At 35.5% G+C, this 18,862-nt stretch overlaps 2 protein-coding genes across 9 annotated transcripts in view; both read right to left on the bottom strand.

Moving 5' to 3' along the window:
- Gug (Grunge) overlaps window positions 1–18,862 on the bottom strand; it is a 142,630-nt gene that overhangs the window by 84,594 nt on the left and 39,174 nt on the right. The window contains exon 1 of one of the 8 annotated variants that reach the window (XR_010953472.1): window positions 641–983. The exons of the other annotated variants lie outside the window; for them this stretch is intronic. The gene's annotated coding sequence lies outside the window, so the exon portion shown is untranslated. Of the gene's footprint in view, window positions 1–640; window positions 984–18,862 lie in introns of those variants that run through there. 8 annotated transcript variants of the gene reach the window in all.
- Window positions 17,413–18,845, bottom strand: LOC137254575 (uncharacterized). The gene is made up of 2 exons (XM_067792355.1): window positions 17,578–18,845; window positions 17,413–17,499 (listed from the first exon to the last, which is right to left on the bottom strand). The coding sequence occupies exon 1, from the start codon at window positions 18,824–18,826 to the stop codon at window positions 17,765–17,767; it is 1,062 nt and encodes a 353-aa protein (XP_067648456.1). The 5' UTR covers window positions 18,827–18,845; the 3' UTR covers window positions 17,413–17,499; window positions 17,578–17,764.

The following is an 18,862-nucleotide window of genomic DNA, read 5'->3' as shown; positions in this document are numbered from 1 at the left end:
AACCAAAAAACACAATTTTGAAGTAAAGAAATCGTAAAAAGAAATTTTTTTTTTAAATAAAGAAATAATATAAAAAAAGAAAAAAAAAATTTCATCAAAAAGAACTAGAAACAATCGACTGAAATCGACTGAAGGAATGAAACTGCAACACTGAACAAAATATTTATGCATCAAATGAAAATAAGACCAGTTAGAAACCTTGACTTGAAATAATGTAAATTACACAAAATCCAAATTTAAAAAAAAAATGTATTACATATTAAATACAAATTATTATCTTATTCGAATCCGCGCCAGCTTTCTATATTGTGGCTTTATATAAAAAGAAACCAGAGTCCAGAGGAGAAATTCTGTGAAGTTACTTACAGTATCTTGTACCTATTTCAATGAAAACTGCAATTGCCGATTAACATAAAAACTTCTCGACTACCAAAAAGTACAACAGTACACATTTCCATGTTTGAAAGTTGTGCATACGACTTAAGGGTTATACATACAGACATTCCTATGTGTCGAAGTCAAATCTTTATGGGCTTACCGCACTACTTGAGGCGATTTCACAAAGCCGCAAAAAACTTATAGCCATGTACTGGCTGAATCATTCATACATATTAATATACATATATACATACATACTTACAAATGTACAACCATGAGTACTTATATGCATACAAATTGAAGCGTTTACATAAAATCTCATTGTGCCTTGTGATCTTTCCTCCCATTCACTTCTTTCTTAGCTCTCAACTTCATTACTTGGTTTGTTGGTCGGTCGGTTGGTTTGTTGTTTGGTGGGTCGGTCTTCAATTTACTGGTCTTTACTCATCATTACTGCGTATTGGCCGTGTAGTATGAAGGCACTTAAGTGACTTATGAATAAGTTCTTTGGGGAAAATATTTATCTGTTATTGCTGAGCACGCACAAAGATCAAAAACGAAGAAAAAAAAGTAAGGACGGGACTCATACCTTTCATGAATGGGGCTGAACAATAATCTTATCCCGTTCGTGTAATCTCGTATCTGAACGATCGGTTGTATGGAATATATATTATATATAGCTCCGATCGAAATGATTTTTACAGGAAATCTATGATATATTAGAATATATATCACCAAGTTTCACGTTTTTATATTGGAAATTAAGGGAGAAATTGCCAAAAATCTTTCTATCTGAACGATCGGTTGTATGGGATATATACTATATATAGCTCCGATCAAAGTGATTTTTTCAGGATATCTTCTATGATATATTAGAATATATATCACCGAGTTTCACGTTTATACTTTCTAAAATGCGGCAGGAATGACCAAAATCGTCTTATCTGAACGATCGGTTGTATGGGAGATATATGTTATAATGGTCCGATCCTACCGGATCCGACAAATGTTTAATGTAATACAAAAATACATCCTTGTGCCAAATTTCATGGAGATATCTCATAATTTGAGGGACTAGTGTGCGTTCAAACAGACAGACGGACGGACGGACAGACGGACATTGCTATATCAACTCAGTTCGTCGCCCTGATCAATTCGGTATACTTAATGGTGAGTCTATCTTCTATATTTCTCAACGTTACAAACATCGGACCAAAGTTAATATACCATTTCATGTTCATGAAAGGTATAAAAATGACAAAATAAACCCAAACGGACTGTATTGGCTTAATGAAATTTATACACAAATAGCGATGTACATATGTATATACACACATGTAGGTATGCGTGTCTTTAAATCTGGTGTGTAATGTAAGAAACGCACATTGAAAACTGCAGCATCAGAATGAATGAAAACCAAAAAATGCTGACGACGACATAAAAGACCTTGTTGAACATTCACATTCTTATAAGTGATGTAAAGAAGAGTGGAGGCGTACCCGATAAGACGGTTGCTTTAAATAATTGGCGCTCTAGGGTATTAAAATATCTAAGAGAACCTAGTTCTAGTCTAAAGGATCCGAAGGCAGGGACTAAATGCTATTAAACTCTTACTAGAACCAAAATATCGGCTTAAAAGATTCAAAATGTACCCAAAAAGGATTTCTCGGACCATTACTTCGGACACTTATTCGAGTCTAAAGGTACCGACGTACGGCTGTACTTAAATATGATCCTCAGCACACCTACATATATCGAATCTAGGAAGCATTGAAGAAGGATGCATGTAAAGATGCGAAACTCAGATTTAAGAGTGTCGGGCCGAAAACGGAGACACGGCGTGCAAAGTTAAATTTTATTTTTCGCTTCCTACACGTTTCCACGCTTTCACTACCTCTTCAGAGAGTATTTACGTATAGATACTGTATACTGATTTCAACTTACTACAGAACAATAAAATAAATTTTATATAAGAAAACTTCCTGAAGAAGACTTGGAAGCATAGAAACGCCTCAGAGATAGGGAAAAACTTTAGCTTCGACTATTCGTTTTTTGACAGTAAAGATTCGCTCCACAAAAAAATTAATTAAAACAAACAAACATAAATATGTAAAACTGAGCCCGAGTTTACAAAGCTTCTCATTCGCAACGAAAACGAAACTTTACAAAAACAAATCTACATAACACGCAAATTAATAGAAACAGAATGTCTCAATTGTGTTGTTAGTGTAGCAATAAGATAAACTGAATTAAGCAAGGAAACAAATACAGGATAGCAGGATAGTCTAGTGGTTAAGGCAACTGCAGTTTCACCGTGTGATTCGCGGTTCGAATCTCGGTGAAACCTTTGATAACATTACGAAATTGCCTGATGATGATTACGTGGCGGTTTTCGATATGGTACCATCGCAATATGCCAGTAAATGTTTCTTTCTTTCTTTTCAGTTTCTCTTAGAAAAACATAATAATCGAATATTCAATTATTATAAGCCAGTGTTAAGCTCATGAATTGTTAATAAAAAAAAGTTAATTATAAATTTTGCCCAACTGTAAAATATCGCATTTAAAATTTTACGTAGGAATTAACTTAATATTAAAGGGTATGACGGGTTTCTTATGGAACTGTACATCCAATAAATGGGATCACTCAAAAATTGTCATTAATATCCTTTAACGGGAGTTCGAGGAAACTTATAGTTTCAAGGGGTGTGGACCGGAGAGATAAGGGTGTTAGAGGCGTTGATTCCACATTGCAATTGAAAAGATGGTTGGTGTCATGTGGGTAGACGTTATAAGCGAAACATACATTAGGTATGATTTTTAATAAGTAAGAGTCTAACCTTTTACAGTGTCCAGATCGAAGATGAGCTAGTGTGACGTGATTGCTTTCCTCAACTGTGAGTTAAACGAGTATTTGTTCTTTAGAACGTGGTTCACCGGGTCTCTTTGATTAGATGTCTGTTACCCAGGTTTCTGGGAATATGGAACTGCACCCGACAGCACCGGTTCCTTAAATGCTCAGAAGCGCACATCACTAACACTTCGATATTACTACAAACATACATTTTTGCGCGCACAATTTTCACTGAACACTTTTTTAAAAGTGCTGTTGTTGAATGATAAACAACCATGGCGACAATCAAGATGAAACCACATAACTTGTAAAAAAAATAAATAAATATTTTGAGTAAAACAAATCAGCAATGAAATATCAAAACGAATTCCATTTCTCCCTCGCTGCAATTTGTCAGCGTATTAATCTGAATCGGTAAATATTTTTCCGCGTTTTCATGCTTGCTCTGTTGATATGCGTATCGCTTTTGTTGAGAGAATAAATTTGTGTGATTTTTCATAAAATAAGGACAAAAAATTTCATTTTTATAAGAAAAAGCCGCTGCTAGAAAATGGAATGTTATAAATGCGTGAATTTTTTTGGCATATCCGCAAACAAAGTGTAATGACTCCTGGGGCGTGCAGGCGTCTATAAGAGATCGAGCGCCCGCAAAATAAATGTAATCCATACGTGAAGTTTTGGGGCCGGATGAAAGGGAGGGAAACTAACTAACAATTTTGGTTGAGGAACTGCATTAGTTAATGATGACAGAGAACGAAAAAAGAAACAACCGACGAAACCAGTTTCGCCTCATAAGAAAATTCACATGGGATGAGAGATAGTCATTCCAAAATGATTTCAACTGAAAATGAGTTTACATCCGAAATATATTTTGCCGTTATTAAAGCAGCTGAGCCGATGGATAGTCTTCATCCACGGGACATTAAAAACATAGAAAACGTGCAGAAAACAGTACTATTCTTGCGATTGCACCATATTCCTCATACCTATACAAGCGAAAACGTGAAAGATGACCGGAAAACTAACCTCACCCTACTTAAGGCACCTTTAGCAGCAAAGTCTGATGTCAAACTGTTAACCAAAATTCCTATTCCTGTTCTAAAAGAAGCTGAAACGAGACTGCTGACCACTTGGTAACACTTCAAGCGTTGAGGACGAGTAAGGAGCATATTCCGTCATGCCAGTACTTCTAAGAGCAAGGAAAATGTCGACGGAGATACTCTACACGTTTAAGTGGTGTAGAAGAATTTGGACACGTCTTCCTCAAATAATCATCGAGCACTAATAGTGAACACGGACGACCATCTCAGCTGTTTGGGTGCGATAGTGGCAAAGTACGGGCATGTGTTTTCAAGACGTATAAAGTAAAAATTACAAAGATAACTTACGTTCTCCTTATCGGAAAATCAAATTTCTATCCTGCGCATTTAACAGTAAAGAGAACCTTAAGATTTGATGGTCAGAGAGCTAAGCTGAAAAATTTTTTTCCAATTAGCGAGAACTGGATAAAGCCAACGGATCCAATAGATTTTAGGCGGCATTGTTACCCGTTAGCATCTAGTTCAGGAACAAATAAGGATAATGCGACATCGCACTCTCAAATAAGCACACCACAGTAGGGCTACTGCCCGAATGTGATAATATCCTAGCTAACTGGGCTCACATCCGACAACCACCCAAAATACAGGTGTTGTGGTAGCCATGCCGTATCCGGCAAGGAAATGTTAACTTCGGCAAAGAACTAAAATGATATTGATGGTGATAAATACCGTTATCTACAGGACTTCAGCGCCTCATTAAACGGTGTTCGAGAAGGAGACGCCGCCTTTGAGCAGGAAGCGATTCTAAGTGTTTGTGGTAGTAGCACAGTAGTCATTCGAAAGCACATTCAGCCATCACAACGACAAAGTTCAGAAGAACAACCCACCTCCAAAGGAGAGAAATGCTCACAAAGGCAGCATTTTGCGTCTCTACACAACCTAAGCGAGGCTGTTCAATCCAAACTATCAGAGGCAAAGCTTACAGATCGGAATGGTACAGTTGATCGCCAGCAAATGGGATCACACTTTAGAAACTTGTCTTATTTTCATACATTGTTCTCAAAAACGTTACAAATAGCCGTTGATGCATTCTCAAAAGCACTTTTCTTTCCCAAATGGAGAATTTTTATATTCTTAACACAATATTAAGCGTGAAAGAAACGTATTCGGATCAAAATGCTTTTCTCAAATGCTTATCAACTTGTAGTCGAGTTGAAAAATATTTGAGAAGAATTTGAGAAATCGTTTAAATCGTTTAAATTAGAAACATTGCTGCAAATTAAGTTCAGTTGTAAAACTTTATTCGCATTTTAGGAATTCTTGTGCTGTTATTTGGAAGGGTGTTCTTCAAACGAATTTTATAAGCTTTTATTTACTTTCACTTGGCTGTTGTCTGTAATCAAATCTTGCAAGTTAAATTTGATACACTTCCCCGTGTCCGATTGAGCTGAAATTTTGCACACATGCATAACTCCGATGACAATGCAATATTACTTTGCGAGAATTCGATAAATTAATTGATAACAGAATTATCGGTAAAGATTTGCATTCACAAGGGAATAAAAGCCTAAATCTTCAAGAACGCAGGTAACTTCGCTTTGTGTGTGTATGCAACAAACGTAGAAGTTAGGCTGTTATCGCTAAATGTTGCATACTTTTTTGCGCACTTGATTTTGTTTTATAGATTTTTGGCGATGGAACAGAGCAGAGATCTGCAAGGAGTAGTTGTAAACTGAACGCGACATAGGCAAAGTCACAATAAAATATGATTTTAAGTTAGTTAATACTCGAATAGAAGAACTTGACTGTTCAAAGTTGACTTCGAAAAAACCTTGTAATGTTGCTGCATTAAAAGAAATGGATAGGATCAGAAACGTTACAAATAACTAAGTAAAGATTACATAACTAACATAAACAATATTTTACCCTACTAAAAATTAAAAAAAAATTCATATTTAAATTAAATTTAAGAAAAAAGCTTTGCTAAGAACAAGCTTCTATTACTTGTTAATAAAACGAACTAAAAAGTAACAAATAAAAAATAAAATTTAAAAAAAAAACTTTTTTAAAAATAAGATTTTATTATTGGTTAATAAAATTAACTAAAAAGTAAAAAATAAATTGACTGTAAAGAAATATAACACTTTATAAGTTCATTGTAATCTTTAACGATAATTAGGCTTTTTCGTCTGCGACAAAAAAAATTCCATATTGTATATAATTATATATTTTTAACATTACAACTTTACACCTAAATTATTAAATCTTACAGTTTATATCACAGTCACGTGTTACATTGTGATAGCAAGAAAAGAAGGTCCTAAATGTTCTTAATTATACCATCAAAATTTTTTTGTCGCAGACGAAAAAGCCTAATTATCGTTAAAGATTATAATGAACTTATACAGTGTTATATTTCTTTATAGTCAATTTATTTTTTACTTTTTAGTTAATTTTATTAACCAATAATAAAAACTTATTTTTAAAAAGTTTTTTCTTTAATTTTATTTACATAGAACTTTCATCAACCAAACAATGCGCAGAGTTGGTCAACCTTTACTCAGAATTCGACCTGCAAAACTTCCTACAGACCTCTGCTTTTCTTTATAAAGACATAGAAGTTGTGAAACTAAACAGAAATTATAACCCAGGAATTTTTTTGTTTCCTCAAGTTCTAATCACCCAGTATTAAAGCAGCAAAGTCAAGCCCTCCCTTCACAAAGCACGCCAAAGTTACATCTAAACAAATAATTAAACTGTCAGTCAGCATGAATGTGGTGAGCATTTATCCTAAGTAGAATGACGCTAAATACGGGCACTCGTTAAAAATATCATGTTCTTTTGAACAGCGTAGAAAACGTTTGCTTTTTTTCGTTTGTTTTGTATCGAAATGAAAATGACTACAATTCAGTATTCAAAAATCATGACTAAGTGAAGTACTATTTTTTCTCACTTAAAAGCAATCAGAATTAAAAGAGTACAACAATAGATAGCCATATTGTCTATTTTGCTTTGCATTTCGTCCCTCGCTTTCGATCAACCTTTAAGTATGAAAGGCGCACTTTGGACAGTCCCTGAAGAGAAAAAACATCCACACATCGCCACTATTATCAACGCTTCGTTTAGTTCTATTTCAGCACGTCTTTTTACCCACCGCGTTACCTTACAACCCTGTGGATAAAGCTATCGACTACGATACAACAATACTTTTCACCTCCCAAAGTTTCTATACACTTTTTGTCGATGCTGACGTGCTTCTCTGCATTGTTTTTTATATTTTTTATTTTTGGGTTTTTCCTTTTTTAGTTGAAACAGCCGTTGGACCGAACATGAGCCGCTCGGGCGCTTCTTCATGCCTTCATATGCTCTGTTTGTATCTATTTTGTATATACAATGGTCGTCACCGTCATCATCATCATCAAACTCAATGCTCAGCGTCAGTCAGCGTCATCACCATCGCCAACGCCATCCTTCTTGTCATCATCATGGTCGGACTTCATTTTGTCGTGCCATATTTTTAAGCATGGAATACTTTACAGTTCAGATGGTTGTAGATGAACGGACAGAGGAATGGCTATAAGGATGTATAGCTAGCTGGTAGTCATCTGTGTACTGGCTGACTGAATGTCTAGCTAAATGACGGAACGGCTAGATGACTGCTAACCAGAATGCATACTTTGCTATGACTGTCTAGCTGTTTGGCTGATTGTTGGTTGAATACTGTTGCTGTGAACTTTAAATATTTCATCGTTTCTTCGTTGTATTGCTGCCACTGCCTTTCGCGGCTGCTGTCATACGGTGGCACTTATAGATTGAATGCATACTTATTTATATGTATGAGAGTTTGGCATTATCGTGAGAAGATACCTGCAGTGCTGTGCAACACAATAGCAGCACAAGGCACTAACACCTTGGACCATTTTGTTACGTCCCTTATTTTAGCGGCGATAGGTTGGCGGAATAAGTTGAAAATTTTACATAATTAGTAGCTAATTAAATGCAAATTAAGTGCGAGAAAAAAAATGTATAGCTTTACAAATTTTTTTTTTATGACATTCTGCGCTAAAATAAGACTGAAGTTAGCGAAACCAATCGGCGAAAGGTTGGCGGAATAAATTGAAAATTTTACATAATGAGTACCTAATTTATTGCAAATTAACTGCGAGAAAAAAAAATTTATAGCTTTACAAAATTTTTTTTTATGACATTCTGCGCTAAAATAAGACTGAAGTTAGCGAAACCAATCGGCGAAAGGTTGGCGGAATAAGTTGAAAATTTTACATAATGAGTACCTAATTTAGTGCAAATTAACTGCGAGAAAAAAAAATTTATAGCTTTACAAAATTTTTTTTTTATGACATTCTGCGCTAAAATAAGACTGAAGTTAGCGAAACCAATCGGCGAAAAGTTGGCGGAAGAAGTTGAAAATTTTACATAATGAGTACCTAATTTATTGCAGATTAACAGCGAGAAAAAATATTTATAGCTTTACAAAAAATTTTTTTATGACATTCTGCGCTAAAATAAGACTGAAGTTAGCGAAACCAATCGGCGAAGGGTTGGCGGAATAAGTTGAAAACTTTACATAATGAGTACCTAATTTATTGCAAATTAACTGCGAGAAAAAAAATTTATAGCTTTACAAAATTTTTTTTTATGACATTCTGCGCTAAAATAAGACTGAAGTTAGCGAAACCAATCGGCGAAGGGTTGGCGGAATAAGTTGAAAAGTTTACATAATGAGTACCTAATTTATTGCAAATTAACAGCGAGAAAAAATATTTATAGCTTTACAAAATTTTTTTTTTATGACATTCTGCGCTAAAATAAGACTGAAGTTAGCGAAACCAATCGGCGAAAAGTTGGCGAAAGAAGTTGAAAATTTTACATAATGAGTACCTAATTTATTGCAAATTAACAGCGAGAAAAAATATTTATAGCTTTACAAAATTTTTTTTTTATGACATTCTGCGCTAAAATAAGACTGAAGTTAGCGAAACCAATCGGCGAAGGGTTGGCGGAATAAGTTGAAAACTTTACATAATGAGTACCTAATTTATTGCAAATTAACTGCGAGAAAAAAAAATTTTTTAGCTTTACAAAATTTTTTTTTATGACATTCTGCGCTAAAATAAGACTGAAGTTAGCGAAACCAATCGGCGAAAAGTTGGCGGAAGAAGTTGAAAATTTTACATAATGAGTACCTAATTTATTGCAAATTAACAGCGAGAAAAAATATTTATAGCTTTACAAAATTTTTTTTTTATGACATTCTGCGCTAAAATAAGACTGAAGTTAGCGAAACCAATCGGCGAAAGGTTGGCGGAAGAAGTTGAAAATTTGATATAATTAATAGCTAAGTAAGTGCAAATTAATCGGGGACAATTTTGTCTCTGATGTAACGTGAGTTACCATGGAAGTGCCCATATGTATGTTCCAAGGCGCCGTCCGTGGAATTGATTGATTTAGATCTATGTATATGGTATAAACATACATATGTCATGGCGCCGCAGCGCAAATGACCAATTTCTTATGAATTACTGTGTGACATCCCAGTAAGCCGCTGAAGCTGCCAAGTATCAATACTTTCAACCTAACATTTCACCTGTGAGGCTATACAACTTCAAGGACTTTTCTCCATAACTAACGCACGGCGATGGCCGCCTACTCGTACCAAAGAGGATAAATATAATAAGAGCCGCCACTCGTTATTTTTGAGGCATTTACTCTATGTAAACTGTGAGGTAGTCGCTACTTTTTTTTGGGCGAGATGTTTATAAATGTCTTCTACACATTTTCATGGGGTATTTGTGTTTATTTTTCCGACTGTATTTAATTAATTATTTAATTCTCTTTCCAAAAAACACGTTTGCATAAAGTGACAACACCGCATGGATAAATGGAAGGAAATTCAAAAATGTCCCTCATAAAACAAAAGTAGCGACTACCTCACAGTTTACATCGAGTAAATGCCTAAAAAATAACGAGTGGCGGCTCTTATTATATTTATCCTCTTTGGTACGAGTAGGCGGCCATCGCCGTGCGTTAGTCATGGAGAAAAGTCCTTGAAGTTGTATAGCCTCACAGGTGAAATGTTAGGTTGAAAGTATTGATACTTGGCAGCTTCAGCGGCTTACTGGGATGTCACACAGTAATTCATAAGAAATTGGTCATTTGCGCTGCGGCGCCATGACATATGTATGTTTATACCATATACATAGATCTAAATCAATCAATTCCACGGACGGCGCCTTGGAACATACATATGGGCACTTCCATGGTAACTCACGTTACATCAGAGACAAAATTGTCCCGATTAATTTGCACTTACTTAGCTATTAATTATATCAAATTTTCAACTTCTTCCGCCAACCTTTCGCCGATTGGTTTCGCTAACTTCAGTCTTATTTTAGCGCAGAATGTCATAAAAAAAAAATTTTGTAAAGCTATAAATATTTTTTCTCGCTGTTAATTTGCAATAAATTAGGTACTCATTATGTAAAATTTTCAACTTCTTCCGCCAACTTTTCGCCGATTGGTTTCGCTAACTTCAGTCTTATTTTAGCGCAGAATGTCATAAAAAAAAATTTTGTAAAGCTAAAAAATTTTTTTTTCTCGCAGTTAATTTGAAATAAATTAGGTACTCATTATGTAAAGTTTTCAACTTATTCCGCCGACCCTTCGCCGATTGGTTTCGCTAACTTCAGTCTTATTTTAGCGCAGAATGTCATAAAAAAAAAATTTTGTAAAGCTATAAATATTTTTTCTCGCTGTTAATTTGCAATAAATTAGGTACTCATTATGTAAAATTTTCAACTTCTTCCGCCAACTTTTCGCCGATTGGTTTCGCTAACTTCACTCTTATTTTAGCGCAGAATGTCATAAAAAAAAATTTTGTAAAGCTATAAATATTTTTTCTCGCTGTTAATTTGCAATAAATTAGGTACTCATTATGTAAACTTTTCAACTTATTCCGCCAACCCTTCGCCGATTGGTTTCGCTAACTTCAGTCTTATTTTAGCGCAGAATGTCATAAAAAAAAATTTTGTAAAGCTATAAATTTTTTTTCTCGCAGTTAATTTGCAATAAATTAGGTACTCATTATGTAAAGTTTTCAACTTATTCCGCCAACCCTTCGCCGATTGGTTTCGCTAACTTCAGTCTTATTTTAGCGCAGAATGTCATAAAAAAAATTTTTGTAAAGCTATAAATATTTTTTCTCGCTGTTAATTTGCAATAAATTAGGTACTCATTATGTAAAATTTTCAACTTCTTCCGCCAACTTTTCGCCGATTGGTTTCCCTAACTTCAGTCTTATTTTAGCGCAGAATGTCATAAAAAAAAATTTTGTAAAGCTATAAATTTTTTTTTCTCGCAGTTAATTTGCACTAAATTAGGTACTCATTATGTAAAATTTTCAACTTATTCCGCCAACCTTTCGCCGATTGGTTTCGCTAACTTCAGTCTTATTTTAGCGCAGAATGTCATAAAAAAAAATTTTGTAAAGCTATAAAATTTTTTTTCTCGCAGTTAATTTCCAATAAATTAGGTACTCATTATGTAAAATTTTCAATTTATTCCGCCAACCTTTCGCCGATTGGTTTCGCTAACTTCAGTCTTATTTTAGCGCAGAATGTCATAAAAAAAAAATTTGTAAAGCTATAAATTTTTTTTTCTCGCAGTTAATTTGCATTTAATTAGCTACTAATTATGTAAAATTTTCAACTTATTCCGCCAACCTATCGCCGCTAAAATAAGGGACGTCATTTTGTTTCACGGCAGCCATAGGAAATCTGAGACAGATATAAAATCATTAAAAGGGTGTACTCGTCTAATGCTGCCATCTTTCATTGTTCCACTGTAAAGAGATGATACGCAACATAGATTGGGCTAGGTTGAGAGGACGTACAAGGGATTTCGCGTATTTCCATTCGGCAAAATTGTTGTCTATTATGAATGCCCTCAATGAGTGGCAGGATAGGGAACATTCATCCAAAGTGATATTTACTGAACTAGGAGGGTCTGCTCGTTCTACCTCCAACACACATAGAGTAAATGTGTCCATAGTGTTCGGGCCCACTATAATCTCAGTCGCACTTCTATCCTATACTTCTATTGTCCCCTTTCTCCTCATTGGTGCAGCTTTTGTTTGAACGTTCTAAAGCATGAAAAAGTTGCATTAACGCTTTTAAGTATGGCAACGCCGTGCCGAACAGCGAATATTGTCAACAAAAATTTTTGAAATTTGAAAAATAAAAAAAAAATAAAATATAAAAAATGGAACAAATTCCCGACTTACAAAATCTCGAAACACATAATCTTCGACACGACCGCATGTCAACAGTTGATAATCCCAGCACGACCAAATTCCAATGATTCATAATCCCGACAGGACCAAGTCCCGCCCATTCATAATACCGACACGAAAACCCGCAATAAAATCCCGACATGATGTCATACAATATACACATCTTCCCGATCCAACACCGTCTAAGCTATTCAAAGTATTTCTGCGCAGAACACCTTTCCGGCATTCGAGATATCATGTTATCCGGATATTGTTTTGTCCAGATTTAGTTAAGTCTTGTAGGGATTTCTGAAAATTTTCGAGATATTGAGGTGCACCCATAAGAAATTAAAAAAAAAATATATGTATATTGTTCCATGTATGTAGTCTCACAAACGTAGGCTGGCATATAATGGCGCCTTTCGATCAACGGCCGCTTTACACAGATGCAGTCATTGGAACACCATCCTTCAAGCCATAAGATGCGCAACGGATCAGGCCTCTCTCTACTCATACAACTGGTACTACCAGTAGGAGCACATCTATAGCCAGGGGATATGAAGAGGAGTAGACTCTCTTTACAGGCCCATCGTTTATATTTCTCCACACTTAAACTCATACGTATAAATATTTCAAGAGAATCCGAAGCTTCTGGTCCCACATGCGTGTGTTGGGTCAGTCTTGTGCACCATTGCAAAACATACGCCTTTTGTACAGCATAATTCCGGCCTTTGCCCGATTCATTTATGCTATAAATATTTTTTCTCGCTGTTAATTTGCAATAAATTAGGTACTCATTATGTAAAATTTTCAACTTCTTCCGCCAACTTTTCGCCGATTGGTTTCCCTAACTTCAGTCTTATTTTAGCGCAGAATGTCATAAAAAAAAATTTTGTAAAGCTATAAATTTTTTTTTCTCGCAGTTAATTTGCACTAAATTAGGTACTCATTATGTAAAATTTTCAACTTATTCCGCCAACCTTTCGCCGATTGGTTTCGCTAACTTCAGTCTTATTTTAGCGCAGAATGTCATAAAAAAAAATTTTGTAAAGCTATACAATTTTTTTTCTCGCAGTTAATTTCCAATAAATTAGGTACTCATTATGTAAAATTTTCAATTTATTCCGCCAACCTTTCGCCGATTGGTTTCGCTAACTTCAGTCTTATTTTAGCGCAGAATGTCATAAAAAAAAAATTTGTAAAGCTATAAATTTTTTTTTCTCGAAGTTAATTTGCATTTAATTAGCTACTAATTATGTAAAATTTTCAACTTATTCCGCCAACCTATCGCCGCTAAAATAAGGGACGTCATTTTGTTTCACGGCAGCCATAGGAAATCTGAGACAGATATAAAATCATTAAAAGGGTGTACTCGTCTAATGCTGCCATCTTTCATTGTTCCACTGTAAAGAGATGATACGCAACATAGATTGGGCTAGGTTGAGAGGACGTACAAGGGATTTCGCGTATTTCCATTCGGCAAAATTGTTGTCTATTATGAATGCCCTCAATGAGTGGCAGGATAGGGAACATTCATCCAAAGTGATATTTACTGAACTAGGAGGGTCTGCTCGTTCTACCTCCAACACACATAGAGTAAATGTGTCCATAGTGTTCGGGCCCACTATAATCTCAGTCGCACTTCTATCCTATACTTCTATTGTCCCCTTTCTCCTCATTGGTGCAGCTTTTGTTTGAACGTTCTAAAGCATGAAAAAGTTGCATTAACGCTTTTAAGTATGGCAACGCCGTGCCGAACAGCGAATATTGTCAACAAAAATTTTTGAAATTTGAAAAATAAAAAAAAAATAAAATATAAAAAATGGAACAAATTCCCGACTTACAAAATCTCGAAACACATAATCTTCGACACGACCGCATGTCAACAGTTGATAATCCCAGCACGACCAAATTCCAATGATTCATAATCCCGACAGGACCAAGTCCCGCCCATTCATAATACCGACACGAAAACCCGCAATAAAATCCCGACATGATGTCATACAATATACACATCTTCCCGATCCAACACCGTCTAAGCTATTCAAAGTATTTCTGCGCAGAACACCTTTCCGGCATTCGAGATATCATGTTATCCGGATATTGTTTTGTCCAGATTTAGTTAAGTCTTGTAGGGATTTCTGAAAATTTTCGAGATATTGAGGTGCACCCATAAGAAATTAAAAAAAAAATATATGTATATTGTTCCATGTATGTAGTCTCACAAACGTAGGCTGGCATATAATGGCGCCTTTCGATCAACGGCCGCTTTACACAGATGCAGTCATTGGAACACCATCCTTCAAGCCATAAGATGCGCAACGGATCAGGCCTCTCTCTACTCATACAACTGGTACTACCAGTAGGAGCACATCTATAGCCAGGGGATATGAAGAGGAGTAGACTCTCTTTACAGGCCCATCGTTTATATTTCTCCACACTTAAACTCATACGTATAAATATTTCAAGAGAATCCGAAGCTTCTGGTCCCACATGCGTGTGTTGGGTCAGTCTTGTGCACCATTGCAAAACATACGCCTTTTGTACAGCATAATTCCGGCCTTTGCCCGATTCATTTATGTTGTGTATATGCTGCCAAGTTCTGTAGGTATTAATGCCACCCAAAATCCTGCCGCTCTACAGTGGGAGAGGGGATGCTTAAAAAGTTTTGAAACAACGCAAATGTAAATAGCTAGGAGCAATATGAGCTCAGATCCTTTGCCCATGTCTCCCCTTTCAATCATAGTGTCATGTATGTTGCCCATTTTGACTCGTTTTTTTGATGATTTTCCGACTGAGTGGATAATTTATGTATTTTATATACTTGGTTGGGAGACAAACCGGTTGCGACGTTGCATCATCATCAGTGTACTTTTTCGTTCCCGAGATTTACAGTCATTGCACTTCCATCCTTAGCATGAACATCTGTTTGGAAGGCATTGCATGAGTCAGGAATTCACAGGAAAACACAAGTCCATGTTGGGTCAATCTTGACACCGCTAAGCCGTTTCTTTGCTATATTATCTATTAAGATATGACATTGTTTTCGGTGTTCCCAAATAAGCGGAGACCTTCAAAGTTTCCATCTTATAGCTGTCGACAATGATGTGACTGATAAAGCGCCAGTACACCAATCCCCTCCTCTTTGATAGAAGTAACTACTTGGTTTTGATCTTGATGTGAGACACACCACGAAATAACCACTTTTAGGTACAGCTCCAAGACGCAAGCTTCGTTTTGCATGGACTTTTACCAACATGGGTCTTTAGTTCAATTACCACGACAGTTTATCAAAGCGTTGACGAAGGGCTTCCGTCTTCTCCACAATACTCTAGATCCAATCTTATATTCGCACCGAATTTGGTGATGATTCGAATGAGTTGTGAAACTATACGTCTTTAAGGTGAAGTGTACCCATGATATTAGGAGGGGCACAGCTATCAGATATAGAAGCAGCAAAAATCATAGGTCCTAGAAAGCTTCTAATATTTGCCTGGAGGACGGAGTTATTTTATAACACAGATCCTTGTTTCTGGTAGAGTTTTTCATTTTGGTCGTTGAGCAAACTTCTGGTAACATTATAAACTCATTTAGTTTATGTGAGGTCCTCAAGGAACAGCCAGTTCAAGCTCACCCAAGGTGAAACGTAAATATCTCCTTCTGAGGATGTCAGAAATTTTCTCAACATGAGTTCCAATTTCCACTGTTAATATTTCAAACATAAATGTAGTACAATACAGTATTAATATATTTATTTATTAATATATATATATCAATGTTGTGTGTGCACAAGTATTCATGTCGGCTGGTTTGTAAGCCACTTACGAAAACGAGTAAATGCCACTGGCATCCGATTTGTTGGATTTGCTCATGAAGTTGTTAAACAGATTGTCGGTGTAGATACAGCACGCGTTCGGTCGTTCGTATGGTCGTATGTATGCTCGACTGTCGTTCGCTTTGCTCTTACCTCATATCTAGTAGCTATAGTAGGTCGTCCTTACAGTGGATTTGGTAGCAGTCAGTATATGATAGGAGAGTATATTTAAGTAGATATCTACTCTATCCACCAACCACCATAAAAACCACCCAGCAAAATCATAAGCTAAGAGCTTTACTGTTTTTTTTTTTTTGATTTTTGGTTTTGCTTGCCTGTCGCATCTCTCTTCTACATCCTCCACACGCCGTCTGTGGGTGCATTATTGTTATATGGCTGTTTGCCAGAGTAACGACTACGACAACGCGTTTGGTCCTTCTGTACCTTCATCATTTTTCGTATGATTAGTTTTATGTAATTTTATCAAGAGTATTTTAGGGATTTGTGTAGCTTTTACTTATGCTCTGTGGTATTTCATTTGAAAATCGTTTTGTGTTTTGTGTTTTTGTTTATTTTTCCAATTTGCCTTATTGTTCGTCGCCCTCTCGCCATCAATTTGTCTTGGTTGCTTTGGGCGCTGGGCGTTGAGTATTTGCGCGAAGAGTGTTTATAGCGTGATAATGAAATTTATTAAAATTTATGAGTACTCGCATATAAATATTCTCAAATTGATTAGTCATGGGTTTTATGAGGTGTTGTTGACCACCATAAAAAAGGCTACCGCAAAAATTCAACCGCAAATTTTTTTGATATTTTGTTAAACATAATTTTACTATAACTTTTTATCACAATACCAATTTCCATCAAAACTTAATGGTCGTGAATGCCATAGTTACTGACATACACTTGTTATAATTAGAAACGAGTTTGAAGGGCAAATTTCAACGTAGCAAATTAAAAAATACATTTTTATATATTGCTGATTTTTGATAGCCTTGTAAGTACTTATTATTGTAAAAAATTTAATGAGCTGATAGGCCTTAGTTAAATAAAACACAATATTTAAAGTTGTGTTTTAGTTTTACTTCGTCGATATTTCGATTTCAGTCTGAAATCATCTTCAGGACTGTCAAACACAAATAGAAAAAAGGACTATTAGAATAATATTATATTTTGCATATAGGTATATAATAAAGCAACTTACACATATGACTATGTTTGATCGACTGATCAGATGTTCAAAAATTAAGTATAATAAAGCATAACAACGAAAGTAAACAATAGAAAATACCGCAAGTGTAAACAAATTTTTGCAATAACAATAATACATAGGACAAAGAACAATAAGACAGATAAAATGCATGAGCCATAACTATGGTGTTTAGTTGTTGTCATTGGATAGATTTTGAGCGGGATGTTGGCTGGACGCTGTTTGAATTTGCTGAGCACCGTGAAGCTTGCACTGCATTTTGTTGTTGTTTCAGCAATAGATGTCGATATGCATATGCACATTGGTCGGTGTCGCTTTTAAAATTCATTCTCTTATCATTAGGTGTGCTCATAATATGGAGCATTTCCAAAGTAAAACGCTTATTATAATGTTTCTCAATATCCAAGATAGAAACATTTTTGAAGTCAGGATAGTGACCAGTATCCTTACAATGCGCTGTCAAGGCCGTCTTATTGTCCGAAGCAATGTTTCTAAGCTTTATATTGGACTTATGACCGGAAATCCTTGTCTTTAGCTTTAATTTGGTTGTCCCCACATATACCTTATCGCATAAGTGGGACCCGTCACCGTTGCATGGAATTTTATAAATGATGTTGGATTTCTCATCTTTCGAGATTCTGTCCTTAGTATTGCTGTAAACCTGTCGTAACGTATTGTTATATGTGAACGCTAGTGTAATTTTCTCTTTATCATATAATTGCGATGTCTTTATTCTCTCCGATATTCCTGGAACATATACTATAGACTTGTATATTTTACTTTTCGTTTCACGTGTTGCCTCATCATTAGAGGTTCTAATTTTGAAATTTCGTATGAGTTTGTTGATGAGATTACTGGGGAATTCATTTTCTTCTAGAGTTTTCTTTATAATCGCAATATTCTTTCCATGGTATATTCTGTCGCTAATAGTGAGTACCCTACTGATGAAGTTTTTGGCTGTATTTAAAATTGTTTTCCTTTCATGGTGTGAGTTGTAGTTGATTAATCTTCCCGAAGCTGTGGGTTTTTTGTACCAGTCAAAATATATTTTATTGTTGTGCGTGTTTATTAGCATGTCAAGGTATGGTAGTTGACCGTCTTTTTCGACCTCCACTGTAAATCTGATGTTCTTGTTGTAGCTGTTGAGTTCCTTCAGCATATTCTCTACTTCATCCGTTTTGACAATCGCAAATAAATCATCTACATATTTAGTTAGTAGGCGTGGTTTACATTTGGCTTCCATCTCAAATCTTGTTAGCAGCTCTTCCATGACGATGTC

This window comes from Eurosta solidaginis, chromosome 5 (assembly GCF_040869045.1).
Source record: "Eurosta solidaginis isolate ZX-2024a chromosome 5, ASM4086904v1, whole genome shotgun sequence".
Lineage (NCBI taxonomy): Eukaryota > Metazoa > Arthropoda > Insecta > Diptera > Tephritidae > Eurosta > Eurosta solidaginis.
The sequence above is the reverse complement of the archived record's forward strand: the minus strand, read 5'-3'. Positions and strand labels throughout refer to the sequence as shown.